This window comes from Phyllostomus discolor, chromosome 11 (assembly GCF_004126475.2).
Source record: "Phyllostomus discolor isolate MPI-MPIP mPhyDis1 chromosome 11, mPhyDis1.pri.v3, whole genome shotgun sequence".
Lineage (NCBI taxonomy): Eukaryota > Metazoa > Chordata > Mammalia > Chiroptera > Phyllostomidae > Phyllostomus > Phyllostomus discolor.
Genome location: NC_040913.2, coordinates 28,573,231 through 28,592,541, shown reverse-complemented (window position 1 = coordinate 28,592,541; position 19,311 = coordinate 28,573,231). Strand labels below are relative to the sequence as shown.

General features: G+C 38.1%; 1 protein-coding gene across 4 annotated transcripts in view; it reads right to left on the bottom strand.

Annotated features, from left to right (window-relative positions):
- The window catches only part of PCDH9 (protocadherin 9), an 882,465-nt gene extending 863,766 nt beyond the window's left edge, over window positions 1–18,699 (bottom strand). For all 4 annotated transcript variants that reach the window (XM_028526261.2, XM_028526264.2, XM_028526263.2 and 1 more), the window contains exons 1-2: window positions 18,143–18,699; window positions 13,735–16,905 (exon numbers count right to left, since the gene is read on the bottom strand). In XM_028526261.2, the coding sequence (XP_028382062.1) occupies window positions 13,735–16,770 (3,036 nt within the window). In that variant the 5' untranslated portion in view covers window positions 16,771–16,905; window positions 18,143–18,699. The remainder of the gene's footprint in view (window positions 1–13,734; window positions 16,906–18,142) is intronic.
- Window positions 18,700–19,311: the final 612 nt, after the last annotated feature.

Here is a 19,311-nt window from a genome sequence, read left to right as displayed (position 1 = left end):
TTATATTGATCGCCTGAAATAGTGTGATAAATATTCATAAGAAACTGTACTTGCCCAAATCAGCACCATCTGGAGGTAAAAGCCAATTAAATCAAACATTTATTCTAGCCAGAGTTTAACATCTATGTTCCATGTCTATGTTAAGGTCATGTTCTTTTCAAAGAGTGAAGGCTGAACATTCTTTTGCAGAATATCATGACTCAAAATACCCATCTTAAATGGACCCCTGTACCAGTGGAACTCCACTTTTAGAGAACACTGCCTTTCACCTTGGGCTGTTATTCAACATTATCAGTGTGTGCCATGTTTGTAAAGTGATTTTTAATATAGGAAATATGCTAATCTCATAAAGTTATAAAAATGAAGTTTTACTTGCAACTATATTTTATTAACACCTTTGCCTGTAGAAGAAGTGTGATTTTAAGGATGAAAAAGTATATCTCCCTCTAAATTAATGAAAGGATAAATTTAAACTTGGCATTCTTATAATTAGAGTAATAGGTCTTAGAGTTTTATTACCCTACGGAAAAACCAAGTCACCAGCACCAGTTAAAAAAGAGTAGAGACTTTTAAAAATATAATTCAGAAAAGTTATGACATAGATTTAAAACTATATATGCAGTTTTAAAAAGAGAATTCAAAAAATGTGTTGTGTGTAAAATCCACTGGAATCTTCTAAAGATGATTTATTTATTATTTTAAAAGATGACCATTTTCTAACACTGTTCCTAGATCATAACAGTTACCTAATAGATGTCTGTCAAATAGTAGAACTGATAAAAAACTTAAAATATTAATTTGCATATATATCAGTAGATCGTATCACGGTTCTTTGGTAGCAGAAAAATTTCATAGTTATATATCAGAGAATTTTTTAAAGAATACACATTTAAGACTATAGGATATAATTGTGAAATAAGTCTTAGTATCCATTAAGGAAAATGTAATATGATTCATAGTCTAGAGATAAGGCTGAATGGATATTGTCTAGGTGTCAGGCTTGAGCCCAAATAAAGTAAAAGTTTAGCAGGAAGCAAAAGTCCTTTACATTGCTGAGTAGTAAAATCAAAATATGAAAGGTGCAGTACAAGAATTATAATTCTTTTCATATAAGTGTTTGATCATTGTGTGAACTGGAATTTACATAAACTTCCTGGGATGCACAGTTACTTCTGCCCTGTAAGAGTTAATGGGAGTCATTATTGATATGAACAACCTAGAATGGTGGTCATCTTAATTTGCATTTAGCTACATATATAGTACACCTGTAACATGTACTTGATACCATGAGAGTGCAAAGTATTTCAAATAAAACAATGAATGCAAATCCTTAAAGCCTAATTCTTGACAATTAAAATGTGTTTACCACCTTCATTCTGCCTGCTTATGTTTGCCCCTGTGGTGTGATTAAGAATTTACTGAACATCTACTATATGTCATGCTATAATTCGTACAACTGCATGACATTTGGTACACAAGGTGTGCCCACACCATGTCCCCACCTGCTAAGAATTCTCAAGCTATAAGATGGAGAGCACATCTTAGCATAAAACAAGAGGCAGTCTAAAGGAAATCATGTCACTTTGCCACGTTTTATGTAAGTTTTTCCCAAGCACGAAGAGATCTCTTGCCATTGTTTGTTTTATTTTGAAGTGCTTTCTTCTTATTCAGCCGCTGTGTATAAGTGAAATGAGAACTAAACAAAAAGGCCAATCCAAAAACAATCAAATCACACTCAGAATGTAGCACAGGTCAATAAGAAGTTAAAATTTTAATTGCTACAATCTCAGTCCAAATAAGACCAAGTGAAACATGACTAGATATACTTCTTATTTAGTTGATAAAGTTCACTGAATTAATAACAAACCCCCACTACATTCTGCTCCAAATCATAAACTTTATCTTGATGATTTTAGCTATTCCAACACAAAGCAAGGATTTTGGCCCAAGGACATAAAGTATTTTCAGGTATTATCATATCATGTTATATTTTTATTTTGGGGTTTTACTTATGTTGCCACATTCTCAAACATTATAAACTCCATATTCAGATATTAAAAACTTATAAATGAATATGTGAGTTGTGAAATATGAAACATAGTACAAAAATTGGTTATTATGCTTCTGGCCTAAATGTGATGAATCCCAGAAATATGATCCAAACACTCCAAGTCATTTTAACTAGTTTGATTATACCATGGATGCCATTACTTCAACAGAGATGCTTTCCAGTCTATGGAATAATTGGAAGCAAAACCCAGCAGGTTTCAAATGGCTCCAGCTGTGTTAACTACTACTGTGAAACAGATTCACTCTCTTATATGTTGTTTGGTAATAGGAATGATGTATAAGGTGAGAATCCCCAGAGGGGTGGAGTCCCTATGGGTAATCGACAAGAAAGTGAATTATTAACAAATACTACAGGAAGCAGAATGATTTTAAAACACAACATGCAAATGAATGTGGTGAAATACTCAAAATGAAAGATGAGGCAATTATACAAATGTGAAACAATAGGGACTGAGATTCAAAAAAATGACATCCTAGCTGCTATACACCGATGCTGTTACAAAGAGCAACTTTTCAGAAATTCTAAATAACCAATAAACAGTATTTTAAACTAAAAGAGACATTTGTTTTTTTAAAAGAGATATAATGAAATTGAAAGTCCAGAAATCCACCATACACCAAACTAAGAGGGCATGCATTAAGTGAAACAGGGCAACTCTCTCAGTGTTAAGCTGGCATCCGTGGATAAAAGGGTGGAAAAACAGGTTGTTTTTTGGAGTGTCTGCCTGCCATGGGCCAGATGTTTAAATGAACCCATGTACCTGTATACTTGATCTCATATCATCCTCATGGATTAGGCATGAGTCCCTCTGTTTTACAGGCTAGAGAAGCAAAGACCAGTGCATTTAAATGCTGTGTCTAATGTCTCCTGATCTTTAAGTAGCAGTCCATTAAGTCACTTTTTTTTTCACTTCGAATATCAAACTACTTTTCATAGTCTCATTTTTTTACGAAAAGGAACTAAATAGGCCAAATAATCTCAAAGGTCTATTTGAGTCTTGAGAAACTATTAGTATGAGTTTTATTAGACACCAAATTTATCTTTCTAAAATTAACATAGTAGCTAGACACCGCTTCAGTCACTATTCAATTAAATTATTTTGCTTCTTTTTATAGAATTCATACATGATTCTAGGGTGTTGCCTGGGTGACTCAAAAGTGTAGTAAGGGAAATTTAATGACTTTTTTCCTCCTCCAGAACACTCATGTCTATTAAGAAGATATCAAAGTAAATATGTTGACCATTATGTTTAAAAATAATCACTCAATAATCTAAGTATTAAAAAGTTGAAGTAAAAGTTTTGGATGAGATGGCTTAGAAGAAAAGAAATCTGATCCCATTCATGTAGTTCCCATTTCTCTTCCCTTTACATCATAGTATAAAGAAGGATGTTAGGATGGGCAGGCAGAGCGGTGTGCAAAAATCGAGGGAGAGTGCATTGTGGGCATTAGAATCAGCAGTTTCTAATTTCACGGCTACTCTATCTGATTCTCTGCTACTCGCTCTCTCTCTCATTCTCTGTCACTCCCTCTTTCTCTCTGATCTATATGCATAAATCATTAATCAAAACACTGATAAGTGATATAAAGATATTAATTATGTATATTTTACTGGGTAAAAAAATGAAAACAGGCAAAATGAAGAGCCTAAGAATGCCTATATTTGCTCATCTAGAAGGTTAGGTTATGTTAGGTGGGTCTTCACTGGACCTCCAGGACTATGAATAGAAGGGTACCAGGGAGCTTGCAATTTAGACTAGAAAGCATGGGGACTGCTCTCTCTCTCTCTCTCTCTCCCTCCCTCTCTCTCTCACACACACACACACACCATTCTTAATCTAATTAGAACTTCTGTTATCAGCTGCTGTATAGGAAAATAGGGACACTGAAACCCGACACTCAGAATTCTCTCCATATATACTTTATACATTTTTGGCTCTGACACAGTAATACAACCAGAATGACTTTTGTGTGCCATATGCTTTCCACATTTTCGTGTAATCTATGCTCTAGAGCTAGGGTACCGGGGGTGGGGTGGCAACATGTGAAGAACAGTTTGAGGGGCATTGAGTTGCCTTGTAATACAGGTTTTTAATAAATGGGCTCTAGTCCTTTTTGACACAAATAATATGCCAAATAAAGAAAATGTTTCAAACTTATATCTGGCTTCAGGAAACTGTCTTACAAGGAAAAGTAGGCCACACGCATGTAAGAAATAGCTGTACAGAGGTAGGCTTCTAGACTGAAATAACAGCTACTGGCTTTAGTCATTTGACTCAGAAAAAACATTTTCTGATTCCCAATATTGTCATAAGTTGAATAAGAATGATAATTTCATCTTTCTATGATTATTATAGAGATTAAATCAGTGGGAATATTATACATATATAAAGCATGATTCCAATATCAGCTAATCCCTCAGGATAGGCCAACATTTAATGAATGACTACTAGGTTTACTCTTCTAGACAATGTTGTAGGTTTGGGCTTGGAAACACAAAGCTAAGTCAGAGATAGCTTCTTACTTTGAAGGACTTTCTTATATACTGCTTAACCATTAAGTGTTACATCATGACATGTCAGTATCTGATCTAACTGAGCTGCCATTTGAGACTGAAAGATGATGAGGAACCAGGGCCATGTTTCAAAGAATTCTGAATAAACACCAGGAGGTTGACACTGTGTGGGCTGGAGAGGATGGTTTTGTAGGAATAGTTTAAACCTTGAGGAGTACTGTTCCTAGAACCACCATGAAGTCAACAACCCCGAGCTAAAGCGGAATTTAATTGTCTAAAACAGAGACTTTAATTGCCTAAAACAGGTGTCAAAAATGATTTTGCTTAATTATTACCATTTTGGAAAAGTCAATTAATGAATTCTAGATCCGTATTTTGCCACTGCTGCTTGGCAGAAGATTTTGCTGTCAAGATCAAAAATAAAAATGAGTTCATGTTAAACTCCACTACTAAAGACTCTGTCTACTTTTACTATACCTCAGTGTAATTTTGATGCTCATCTCAATTTTGCAGCAAAAATTATTTTCATAAAAATTCTAACATCTTGTTTAGGTTGGAAATTTGAATGGATTGGGAAAACACTAAAACAATATTAATCTATTCTGTATGGTACCAGTAGGTAAAACCAATTTAAAAATTACAAAGAAAAAAATATAAATACAGGTTTGCTATTTCTAGGTAGAAAGAACACATTGTGAGTGTTTTACCTTAAACTTTATGGATATTCTTGAGCCAAATCTTTTCTTTGCTTGTTCTGGAGGAAAGATATCCAGAAATAATTTTGCATTCTTTAAAAATCTATCAAGATACTAAGAAGGCAGTCGTGTAATAAGGAATGTAAATGAATATAGTCCACTCAGTGAATGGAGCAGAGAAAAGTTGCCAATACAGGTGTGTCCACAGCTGACAAACAGAGACAAGGCTATTGTGATTCTAGGCTTCCAATGTGAAAATTTGTTCAATGACATGAATATATGACACATCAACTCACAACTCAGAACTCACTCCATTTTGTCTCCATTTATCACTTTGCACCCTACAAAAAGTTCCCTGCAGAATCCTGTGTAGCCGTGGATTTGAGAGACCTCAGCATGCAGCTGCTATCACACAGAGGCACAGATTGGTTGCATCCTCTGAATCCAAAAAAGCACCAGTAGGTTTTTTTTCCCAAGAAAAGATCTACTGTGGAACTACTGTCAGCAGAAGACATTTTCCTCCTATAAAAGATACGGCTTCATTTTATATATCCTTCTGTGTTTCCATTCTTCTCCTCCTTGAGGTTTGTTTAATGAAGGGAAAAAAAAAACTCATTCACTGAATTGTGGTTGCTATTGTCTTGCACAAAAACTGTTTTGTTTTTAAAATCAATCATCTATGATGATTCTCAGCAAATCCACTGTACCCACTGTGGATGGCACTGAGATTATATACTTTTTCTAGTAGGAAAACATACATGATTTAAAAAATCTTTTAAAAATATGCATGGCTATTTCCATTGATTTATATCTAACAGGGCCAACGATATTAATCATTTAAGAAATGAGAGACATTTTACGAACACTGTAGTAAAGGTAAATATATTGAAACCCATGTAAGTCTGTAATGAAATGCTGTGCTACAAATACACGCTATTTACAAGTGGAGCAAAGATGAATTCTAAAAATACAGTTCAAGAAATGATTCAAAACAATTCCTATGGGGAGGGATCAAAGCACTCACATAGGAGCCAGCCCTCTTCATTATGGTCATGCTATATAGTTTTATAGATATCTAAGGTGTCCATATAATTTATGTTTAGAAAAGCATCTACAGGTGTGATTGAGAGTTTCTTCTCAGGAGAGCCAAAGACCAGATTGTGGGCATCAGGTTGCCACAGGTAAATAGGAGAAGGCCTGCACCTCCTACCTTGATGACTAGAATCGTCACAGAGCAAATCTGTTTGTTCTAAGGAATGCATTTAGATTTTTATTCTTTCAGACACATCCAGTGTGTCTGTATTTGGAGAAAACAGGAAAGACTAATTCCCTAGGCTATAAATCACTCTAATGTAGAGGGAAATGTGTTAGCTAGTTGTATTACAAAGCTTTTACTTTATAGTTAATAGGCACCTGCAATACCAGATTTATACAAAGCTCTCTACTTTGCAAATCTTTAAAACCCCACTTAATTTTCAGTGCTGATTTCCTGCAATCTAAGAGCTTATGAAGGGTGCACTGTGTTCATACAGATCTATGCAAAATGTGCCAGAATTTCCCTGTCTGTGATGGCATTCATTTAGAGGTGAATTCCAAATTTCTATCACAGGCATGCTTATTTCCAACTAAAATACTCTTAGAATGAAAGCTGAAGATTAGGAGGACTAAAAAAAGGAGGCAAAGTAACTAGCGCTGAGAGAGATATATGCAAATATCAGCTCAATGACAATTCTTCATAACCATTTACAATTGAAGCTTAAAGACCCAAATACTCTGCAATCCATTAGTTTCTCAATATTCTGGAAGGGATTAGAGTATTTCTTAATCAACTGCTAACAGACTGAGAAAGGCCACAGACTGGATATTAACAAAGCAGTGTAATAGGAAAATATAGAGATGAGCAGATAGAAAGACAAACTGTGGAAGAATGTTAAAATATAAGATACACAAGCATGCTAAAATTGACCATATTTCTGTTCTTTCCTGCAACCCACATAATTAAAAAGCTATATAAATTCATGAGTGGTAAGGCTGTAGTAGACCCCCTTAAATAAAAGTTAATTTCATGTAGTTTTCTCAAGGAATTCCAGAATAATAACTGTAAAATGACTAGAGAAAGAATCAAATATGCCTCTGAAATCTTGCTTATATCTACACTACTCCCAGCTGTACAGGTGGTCCCAAGTCCATCAGTTTAAATGCATGTGCTGATGTCACTGTAATCGATCAAGGTGTTAAAGATTGGGGAAAATATTTCCATATGCCATTTAAATAATGAACAAGCATGTAAACACAGATCCCTAGCAAATGACTTTGAATTCTGAATTTCTTAAAGCTATATGTTATGGCTCAGGAAATGCAACAGATTCTGCCACTATTCTTGTCTAAAGGACGAAAACATGAGAGAGGGAGATTAAATGTGGGTTGTTTTTCCAGTTTATTTCTCCCATAATACCTTACTGTTCAGGAAGGGTAGTTGTTTAGCTAATTTAAGAATTTCACATTTTAATGAATGTTGGTTTAGGAAAAAAGAACATAAATCAAAACCAAAATGTCAATCATGGTAATATATCTTGTTCTATGTTTCTTATGACTGACAGCCCAATAGGTTTGTATCAAACAAAGACAAAAAGCATGTGTTCCTTTCCAAATGAAATGTTTGACAGACTTAATAGCTTTCTGAAACAACAGATGAAATCTGAAACAGTAAAGTACATCTCCTTATATACATGAGAGATTATATTTCTACATTTGAATTTGCTTCTGTGATGTGATGCAGATTTGGGGGTCCTAATTGCTAAAAGGGCCATAGCACATTAGCCCCATTACTAACTGAGTGGCTGACTCATCTATGCCTCCAGATAGTGAAAACTTTAGAGTAAGCCTCTTGCTGACTTGCATTCGCAAATTCTCACTAATAGCTGGTTTGTGATTACAGTCATATTTCAACAAACCTGATATATATTTTAAGACCTTGATATGTAACAAATTCGGGAAAGTATAATAAGCATAAAATTAGTTATCAAGAAATCCCAAACTTAAAAATCCACATGAAATAATTCTTACTTAGTTTCCAACTATGTTAAATATATAAGATATTAACTGATTTGTTAATAATATCAAGAGGCTAATTTATAGTTTTAATAAAGGAATCCCTTCCAGAAGACACCAGACTAATTTCAGGGAGAGCTTACTCCAAGATTTTAAGCAATTGTGGTAAACAATTTATGACTCAGTTTTGCCTTTGTCTTTTTTCATTGCACGCAAGCTAAAAGTTCAACTTTGACAAAGTCGAACTGAGAAACTATTTAAAAAGAACAACAGAGTTGACAAGGCCCCTGATCCTGCAAACACCCTGGCTGCCAACCCAACACAACTGCTGTAGCCTTTAGTGTTCAGTGGATTTCTGCGTTCTCCAAGACCAAAACAAAAAAATGTATAGAATCGAAAATTCTAAATAATAAAATAAAAACAATTTTGGAACAGAGCTTAATAGAATATATGATTTATAGGTATTACTATCATACCTCAGTACTAAAATGTAAAATAATGTACTGTGAAAAGAATTCACTAAAATGCCATTGGCAATATTTTGAGTGTAATAGACACTCAATATAAAAACAAAACTTCAAGATTCAAAATAATCTACAAAGGTTTATGAAAAGATATGATGTTACATGTGAAGTCTTGCATTAAATCTAATTTCTTTTTTACTATTTCATATATTTTAATTTATTTGTGCTTTTATGAGAAGCTGAATACTTAACCAATAAGACTACGCATATACCATAAGAATATAACATTATTTCAAGTACAACGTCTATGAGGTCATTACAATGATGCCAAAGCCTGTCTGTGACACTATGAGGATGACTCATCTGAAACTCAGGGAACATCAACTTACAGTGTTTCTATATATAGAATTAACTGCAACAATATTTAGGAAACAAGATAATAGAATATTTCAACTGCATAAATTTATTGTCTCTGTGTTAATGCATGTTCAGGAATCCATAGACATGTCTATGCTTAACACAGTGGCGACATTTTATTTTTACCCTCCTTAAGGTTGTTACTAATAATGCTAAGTTGCACCTTAAACTGTACAGCTTAGGTATATCAAGCTGCAAAAATTATCAAGTATTTGTCTCATAGTCCCAAGAGGTAAATTAAGGTAACCAGTTTGAATGGATGGTTGGTCCATCGTGTTTCAAATTTCTGAGTCATTTTGCAAGGGGTCTGAGTGTCCTCTGCCTCATAAACAGATTTCATGATCACAGAGCACTTAGCCAAAAGGAAGAAGTAGAAATAAAAAGCACAACTGGTAAGATTTCAAATGTAGTTTGTATTTTGGGGAGCGATTTTTCTCCAAATGTCACTGGTTTTCAACCAGCACAATACACTGCAAAATGCAGTAGTTTAAAATATCTTAAAGTTTTTGCTAGCTTCACATTAGTTAACATTTTCCTCCCTCACTTTCAATTGCATTTTTCTTTCTCACAGTTCTAAATAGCAATTCTATGACTGTCTTGTGCATTTTACATGACATAACAGCGTTTCAGCAGTGGTTGTAGTGGGATTACTCAAAAATGAAAAGTAATCATAAATGTAATATAGTACCTCTAAATGATTGGGAATAGAAGCAATTCCCTTTATACTGCAAAAGTACATGTATATGATGAGTACAGCATGCATACACATTACCAATGTAAAATTTCTTCAATATATACACAAATGTATTTTTGAGCAAATACTTTATATACACAAATGTATTTTTGAGAAAATACTCTAGATTGTGAAAAGTAAAGTAAGGATGTTTAAGCTCTAAGAGGAGCATTTCATTTAGAAAATTAAACATGACTGTTTATCTAGAACAAAACTTTAGTTCAACTATCAGATGGTTCCATTACTGGAAGTTGTCAAGTGTAAATAGGTCACTTTTTTTCCCCTTTAACATTTTCATTTATACCCCCACAAAAACACACTGGGGCTGAGAAAATTAATTCCCTAAACCTGTCAACTGGGTTAGGAAACAGAAATGAACAGCTTACTATAAAGCTTCTAGCTACAGTAAATGGCTGTCAATAGAGAGCTGAGAGTTGGGCTGTGGGAAAACAGGTCCTCCAGAAATAATAATCTGAAAGGGAAGCAAGCTGACATGTCTTGGTCCAATATGCTGAGGCAGTGGTTCTCAAAGTCTGGTCCCTTGGCTAACAGCATCAACACCACCCATGGCCTTGTCAGTGACGTGGATTTTCAGGATGGACCCCAGCGGTAGTGAATCAGAACCCCTGGCCTGAGGCCCAACAACCTAATTTAAGAAACCCTCCAGGTGATTCTAAGAAAGCCTAAAATTTCAGAACTTAGTATAAGGGTACTTCCAAAAATTCAGAAAAAACTAATCCGCAGACAAGGCAGTGACAGATTGGTTATACATAAGGAAAACTTGAAAGCTTGATAAAGTAGAGTGGATGAGGAATGTGATTCACAGCAGTTTCACGTGACCTTAGCAGGGTCACACGAGGTAACACAAGAGGGGAAAAAAAGACAAAATAAGAAACAAGGCACTACGAACAAGCCCAGGGTGTGGATGCCAGACATGTATTTACTGTATAGACAATTCAAATCAACGATATTTAGGTTTGCTAACCCTCACTCAAGAATCCTGCTTGTTACACACGCATCGATGAGCACCATGAGGTGAAAAGGTGTTCCCATTAACAGCAGTCTGTTCCTGCCCAACTGAAAACCTTTCTAGGTTGCATGTTACTTTATAAATTCCTTTGAAAGCTTTCATGGTAATAAATCCCACTTTTCAAAATTATGTAGCTTCAGGAGTACATTTGGTATAAAAGCCACTAGTTGAAGTGAATGAGCTAAAAAAAAAATTTACTTCTTAGTTTAACTGGAACGTCTTCAGATAACAATCACACAGTTCAGTGGGAAAAGTTAAAAGAGTGATATATAATGTATGTTCTCAGTCATAGAAAATATGCCTTTTCATACCAAAGTTGTACATGTTGCTATCGTCATCACCTTCCCTTACCCTCAATATTCCTTTTCTCCAACATCACAATTTTTCTTTCTCAGCATGCAAACTTCTAAAAGATACAAGCAAAGCCATTACAACAGCTCTCTATCATAATAGTGAATTATAGCTACATGTGAACATCAAAGTGCCTACAAAGAGAATTGCACAGTGACACAGGGTCTCAAGGAACGCCCACATCACACTGTAGTTCCAGTTAGATAGTTACTCAGCATCCTGTTTCAAAGATTACATCATACCAACAGATACTCTTTGACTAAGCCTCAGTGAAAGATCCTTGCCATATTTTGCTAAAATGCACTTAACATTCATGTCACTGTACTATAGTTTCAACTTCTGGGGCAAACTCAGACAAAGTGGATCTGTAAAATGTAAGAAGAATATATGTATGTTTCTTTGGAAAACAAATTTCTGCTTTTATATGAAGAGTTTAAATCATGTTAGTTTTTTTCAAGTTATTATGCAAATCATATGGTATCATCAGTATATTGTGAGTGACCTTCACATTAAAAGTCAATCATAAAAAGCTATTTTCTTACTTTTTATTAAAATAGAGATTCCATATTTAAATCCACTTAATTTCATAAATCACTTTTCTTAACTATTTACCAGCTTTTATAAGCCGTTAGTAAGCTCAGAAATGTTCTAAATTTTATAACTGATGAATTTAACATGAAAATAAGTCATTCTGACTGCAACTTATATCTAATAACTTTACGTCCTCTTCTAGAACTTTTCTTCTGACTCTTTAATTCCTTTCATTCTGTACATTTAAGGTCTAAGTGTACTTTTAAATTGTCCTAGGTATTTTTTATTTAGGAAATGGAGATTTTAGTTGTACAATCATAGACATTGCACTTAACGATCTGGGAGTAACTATGTGATTCAGTGTCAAAATTACTTTTATAAATATCCCATTACCTCGAAACCTTAAAGTCACTCCAGAACAATAAATACTAGAAGGTGAGAAGGAAACGGAGTTTCAATAACACATTCTACCCCACTCCTCTCTCTCTCTCTCCCTCTTTCACACACACACACACACACACACACACACAAACAAAGATGGGGAACTCTTGAATTTTCAATCACTAATCAATGACTGTCAATAAATACTACCCACAAATTTATTTTGCTTTACTGGATTTTCTGAACTCTCTTTTCCTTATTTTTAACAAATTTAGATGTCCCATCACCATAGATGGACTCAGTACCAAAAAGATTGAAGTTGGATTGTGAAATCCTGGAATAAGGTGGTGTGGTGAGAGCTAATTACAAAAGAGCAAGCAAATGAACTGAAATGCTAGTTGCTCCAGAGCAACTATCACTAAATAAAAGGTATCTTTGGCTGTAGTACCAGCTTGATCCTTCCCTCCCCCGTTTCCTCACTACTGCGGGATTGGCACCTGGCCAGCATAAGTGACATGATACCCTAGTGCCATCTACAGGCTATTATTGACACTCAAATTTTGTGGCAACAGACAAGCACCAGTGAAATAAATTAGACAGCGCTGCATTTAAATCTTTATTAACAAGGAATTATTAGACCTAAGAAAAACTAATTCTGGATTTGGTTGAAATATGAGTTCCTCAGCCTCTTAATCCCTCTTCATATGGCATATTTCACAGTTTAAAATGAGTTATGACAGATCACTTATGCATTACTAAGATGAAAGAATATTTACAATGGATTCATTCTTTCTGTATAAATCAGTTAGATAAGGGAGAAAGCATTCCTTCTTTTTTTTTGCTTTGCAAGAATACTTTGGCCATTGTGGACGATCTACAAACCTTTCTATTTAATACCCAATTTACTATATTACAATAAAATCAACTGAAATCAAAAAGACTTCCTATATGGCTTAGTTGCAATCTATCAACAATCATGTGCTTCACAGCTGATGTACATTTAATATTCTACTCTCTTGTTTAGAGACTAAAAAAAAATTAACCCCTTTAGCAACCACAGCTTCAACATAATTACAGTCAGACCTTCAAACGTCATTTAATATTTGAGATTTGAAGGTGACTTTTTAGATCAAAGGTAATGTGAAAATCTTGAAGCAGTCAATTTGGAAACCCCAGGGGCAGAATTTGGCATGTCTGGACAGGTTTTCTTCTTCAGCCAACGTTATCTTGGGACATTTTGGAATAATTTCCTCTTTTCATCTTTTGCCATTTGAAGGAAACTGGGAAGTTAAATAATTCTCAGAACTCAGAGATTTCAAAGCTGTTCTAAAAATTCTTGACAGAGCCCCAGAGGAAGAAAAAAGGGGTCAAGTTTTTTTTCCCTCTTTATAACTAAGCTAAAGTTAGACCAAAACAATAGACACACTGGCACGTTAATACTGGTTGACTGGGCACTTGTATGCAGTACTTATAGACCAGTAAAAGTGCTCGTTTACCTGTCTGGTGTGTAAGGGGCCCTTTGTCTTGAAGCCTCCTTGGGAACTGCACTCTGAGGCACTGAAGTGATCTGAACTAGTGGAAGAGCGTTTGGAAAGGGTGTCACAACCCCCGACAAAGGTGTTGTCCAAAGGGAGTTCCTGGATCACGTGATGCTTTTTCACGGAAACTGGAGTGTCTGGTTTGAGATGAAAAGCAGGCTGTGGAGAAGCAGATTTGTAGTGCTTGGCCAGGTCAGGGCTGTTAGGCTTGAAGGTGGTTGGAGGGGCTGGGCCCCAGTCAAATCTTCCTATACTTTGTTCCTCCAGCTCAGCGGGCAGGCTTATTGTCCCATTAATAGGTTCGTGAACTGCGTCATCGGGTTTGGACTCTTCGATGGTCACAAAGTTCAAAAGAGAGCTCTTGGGAGACTTCCTTTTCTTTCTTTTCTTTTTCTTGTTTTGTTTGTTCTCCTGGTTTGGGGACATCCATTCAGCCCCTTGCTTGCTCCTCTGAGCTGCTTTGAACCTTGATGCATGGCGACAGCGCACCAGAACAGTGACGAAGATCACGACGATGACCACCATAGCACCGGCAACGATGGCGATCATGATGGTGAGATAGTCCTCGTTTTGATAGGGCTGGCTACTGTCCCCTATGTTCCTGTCCAATGGTGTCTCCATAGTCCTGCGAATCAGGTCATAGATATAGGAGGCATTTCCAGCAGTGTCATTAACGTAAAGAAAAACAAGCACAAGCGTGTGCAGAGACTTAGGGTAGCCCAGGTCACTTATGTTGACCACCAAACGGTGCAAGCCCACATCAGTGGGAGCCGGTTTTTCTTCCAGAGTAATGTTACCTGTGACCGGATCAATCCGAAACAAGCCTTTGTTGTTCCCACTCACAATCGTGTACTTAAGTTCGGCATTCATCCCAGTGTCGATATCTACTGCAAAAACTTCTGCTACCACGGAACCAGGAATGGCCGAGAGGGGCACCAACTTAAAAGAAGTGTTAGAAGGTGGAGAGATGACAACTGGGCTGTTGTCATTGACATCCATGACATTGATAGTTACTTTTGCAGTGGAGGACCGGGGTGGTTTTCCTCCATCAGTGGCTTTGACATCGAAAGTGTAGGAACTCTGCTGCTCTCTGTCAAATGAGACGTTTGACTTTATGACTCCAGAATAGGGATCCAGCACAAAATTATCATTATCATTTAGAATAGAAAGAGTCACAGCTTTATTCTCGCCAGCATCTGCATCTGTCACTGTGATTACCCCCACAGTACTATACTTTGGCAGATTCTCAGACACAAAAAATTGAAAATGATTATGAGTAAACTTGGGGCTATTGTCATTCTCATCCAGAACAGTAACTATCACAGCCGCTTGGCTTTGGAGAGGAGGGGTCCCATTGTCTCTGGCAGTTACTGTAAAAATGAATCGCTCTTGTTCCTCTCTGTCAAAGACTCTGGAGGCTGTCAAAACTCCAGTCTTTCGGTCCAGATCAAAGAAGGAGGCATTCGGCCCAAGCTGATAAACAATGTCTGCATTTTTCCCACTGTCTTCATCTGTGGCACTAATAGTTGTTAAGTATAACCCACGTCGGTTGTTTTCAGAAACTGACAGCTCAATTACAGGCTGGTTGAAAATTGGTGGGTTGTCATTTTCGTCCTCAAGCTTAACCCTTACTAGGGCAGTCTGATTTAAACTGGGCTTCCCAGAATCAGAGGCGACAATTTTAAAGCTGAATTCTTTGGTGCCCTCATAGTCCAACAAAGAGGAGGTCTCTAACAAATACTGGTTGTCATATACTGCCTTCAAATGAAATGGGACCTCTCTTTCAATGAAACAGATCACTTTGCCATTCACATCCGTGTCCTTATCTGAAACTGTGATTAGGGCAATCTTGGTATTGACAGGATCTTTCTCAGATAAATACACCGTGCCATTGATGGGACTTATAATGTACCTGAGGTCTATGTTGGGAGGGTTATCATTTACATCAGTGACATTGATGGTAACAGTTGCTCGAGCAGGAGTAGAGCTGCCATCACTAGCCAGCACTGTCACTTTGTGAACGGCTGTCTCCTCTCGATCCAAGGACCTCTGAACTGTAATCAGCCCAGTAGTATTATTTAAAGCAAAGAGTCTTTTGGTAGCAGGGGTGACCTGGGCACCAAAAATGTACCGGATTTCAGCATTACTGCCTATATCAGCATCGGTGGCATGGAGCTGAATTACAGAGGTGCCTACAGGAGCATTCTCTGGAATATGGACCTCCACTTGGCCCTCCTTAAACACTGGCCTGTTGTCATTGACATCACTTACTGTGACCTGCAGTATGGCTGTGCTGGATTTCTGTGGAGTGCCTCCATCCTCTACTTTGATTTTCATCACATAGGTATCTTTCTGTTCTCTGTCCAAGTTTTGCTGAACAATCAATTGCGGCCACTTCTCTCCCTCCGGAGTTTCCACAATATCCAGTCCAAAAACACTTTGCCCATTTAACAATTCATAATGCTGTACACCATTGAAGCCTGTGTCAGGATCTGTTGCTGATGGGATTGGAAAGCGGCTGTTAATCAAAGTGTTTTCTGGAATGGAAATATTGATGACAGGAGATGGAAACATGGGGGCATTATCATTGGTATCTTTAACAATTATTTTTATTTTGATCAGCCTGAAAAAATCATTAGGGAGGATCACCACCTCAAGTTCAAAGAAACACTCATTCTCCTCAGCATAAGAGGCTCCAGCACAGAGTTTTTCTCTGTCTATTCTATTGGAAGTTGTGAAAATTTCCCCAGTGTTACTGGATACTTTCAACAAAGGGGCATCCCCAGGTTTAGAAACCAGTCTGTAGACAAGGCTGGCACTGGTCCCCGTGGCAGCATTGATGTGAGAAATGTTCAGATCCTTTGGTATGTTTCCTATGGGCACATTTTCAGGCAATTCCTCTCTAATAGTGTAAATAAGTTCTTGAGCTATTGCGGAATCCAGCCTTAAACAGGTAATCAGAGCAGCCAACAGGTAAAAATCCCTCAGGTCCATGATAATGTATTTATTTTCTTTTCCTGAATTTTAGGGTTTAAAGGTTTCCACTGAGGAATGATGCACAAATTGCAAGAGGAAGCGTGCATGGACTGGAGGATGCATTACATCTCATCGCTTATTTGGAGACAGCCACTGTCAACACAATTGTATAGACAATATTATTCTTCAGTAAACAAAAACACACAGTCACGAAATATCACAACACATTTTCCACTGCATATTAGTAAACATGGCAGGTTGCTCTGCCACCGTTTGCAAGTTAACTCTCCACAGAGTTAAAAAACACTCAATATCCCCTGCTTGTTGCATTTGCCCACAGAAAATGAAAGTATCTACTTTAGAATTCAGGACAGCTGCTATTTTTACCTGTGTTCACCCACACTGTTTTTCAGGACACTGTTTAAATCAAAACGTGCATTCTTGCATTCTTGTTCTCCTCTTCCCCTCCCCCTGGCTTACCTACCTCCTGGCTTCTAACCCTCCTCCCTTAGGTTTTTTTTTTTTTTTTTTTAGGTGCAAGTGAAAAACACTAAGTATTTAGCTGTGGTTCCTGCTAACTGCTTTGTCACATGCCAACTGTGATGTGTTTTCTTCTCTGCCATACTGAGTCATCTCTTTTTTCTAAAAAGAGTCTTCTTCTTTCCTCCCAGTTCTTTAACTGCCTTCTCATACAATCTTACTGGGAAACAAGCATCAGGCATGCTGCTGCAGCATCAGCAGCAATAGTCTCTGGCCACTACAGATCCTCATTGCCTAGAAGCACAACACCAAGACTTCAATTTTTTTTTTAATCCAGACCCTGCTCTCATTTCTCCATATTGTCAAATTGCCCCCATTAACATTAATAAACACATTCAAACTTTACAAAATAATAGTATAGAATTCCTTATCCTAGAGGTGGAAGAAGAGTGTTGAGATATAAGTGAAACACAGTAATATTTTCATGTAACAAACAGCACAATATTTTCTACAGAGCCTAAAAGGAGAAAAATGCAGTTTCTTAACCCTGATCTCTGGTTATAATATTAGTAACATTTGCCACACATAAATACTGCAACCGAATAATGCAGGTTAAAAGACTTGCTTAGATGCTCCCCTAACTACAATTTAAATGGGTGCAAGGCTCCAGGCAGCTACCCACTTGAGTAGAACTGGTCAGTTCCCAGGCTCCAATCTTATCTGCATTAGGCTGCACGGTGGCTGATGCCCGTGATTAGTTCCGGCAGAGTGATGCAGGTAGGGATGCAGATACATCCTAGTAGGTGAGCTCTGACCCAACCATCTACCCAATTACAAACATCCCTCGTCTACACTGAGGACATATCTAAACACAGAATTTACAATTGTGCATGCGAAACTTTACACTTACGTTAGTTGCCTCAACCTTTCCCCTTTCCCGGTATGCTGCAGTTAGGAATGATTTGTTCCAACACATAGAAAGCCATGCATCTGGTAGCACCAGTTTGGGAAGAAATCAGAAGCAGCAAAACGTTTCCTCCTTGTGAAATGTGTTGCTTCGGGCTTGCAAATTAGCAACTCCAGAGAACAAATTCACGGATTTGTCGTTATTCTCTCTACATTTTGTCTCTATTACCCACGGGGTCTGGGCTCTTCTGGTATTTAACACATACAACATCCAGTTGCACTTCTTCCGCTCGGGGGTATTTTCCACAGCATCAAGCATACCATTTCCCTCCGATGACAGTACTGCTTAAGTCTCTAACTTCTTGTAGAAAACGTCAGAGTTGGGGTGATGGTGATTCTCTGGCTGCTCTCCCGGGTGACAGCCGCCCGCAAAATTCCTAATGGGTTAGCTCTTACTGGCTTCAGAGACTCTAGGGCGCTTCTTTCCGTCTCGCTTGCTCTCCCTCTCTCGCTTCTCCTCTGCCCCTCTCTCCTTCTCCCTCTCCTCTCTCTCCTCTCTCTGAACTGAATTTCTTGATATAACTCTCAATAAGCCCAGAGGGAGGGCGTGACAGCCGAAGCCCCGCCCCCGGTAACCGATTGGCCCGCATCTTGCGGTGCGGGCGGCCGCAGCCGGACGCGAGGGAGGGGGCGCCGAACACGGCGCAGACTGTCTCCAACCTCCCCTCCGGAGCGCCCTCTCGGCAGCCGCGAAAACACGGAGAACTGATCCTGGCCCCGAGAGAGCTGGGTTCCAGGAGGCGCACCGAGCATGCCCAGCAGGGTCCACCCAGGAGGGAACCGCCGGCGCGCCTTAGGCGGGCGCAGGCGGTGCAGGCGGTTGCTCGGTGCCCCTCCGGGAAGCGAACGGGAGAGGGCCGGCGGTCTGGCCAGTTAGGGAGCTTCAGTAGGCAGGCGGGGGTGCAGACGCCGGGCCCGGAAGGCTCGGGCACCGCGGCGGGCGGAGGGGGGACCCCCACTCATCTCTGGGAACACATTTCGTACTCGCTTTCCTAAATGGAGGGGCCAAAATGCAGAGATGGAAGAGTCAACTCGGGGCCGAAGGCCCGAGACGCAGGGTCGCCCCTCGGAAGGGAGCACAAGCCGGCAGATTCCCGGAGCACATTAAACGGA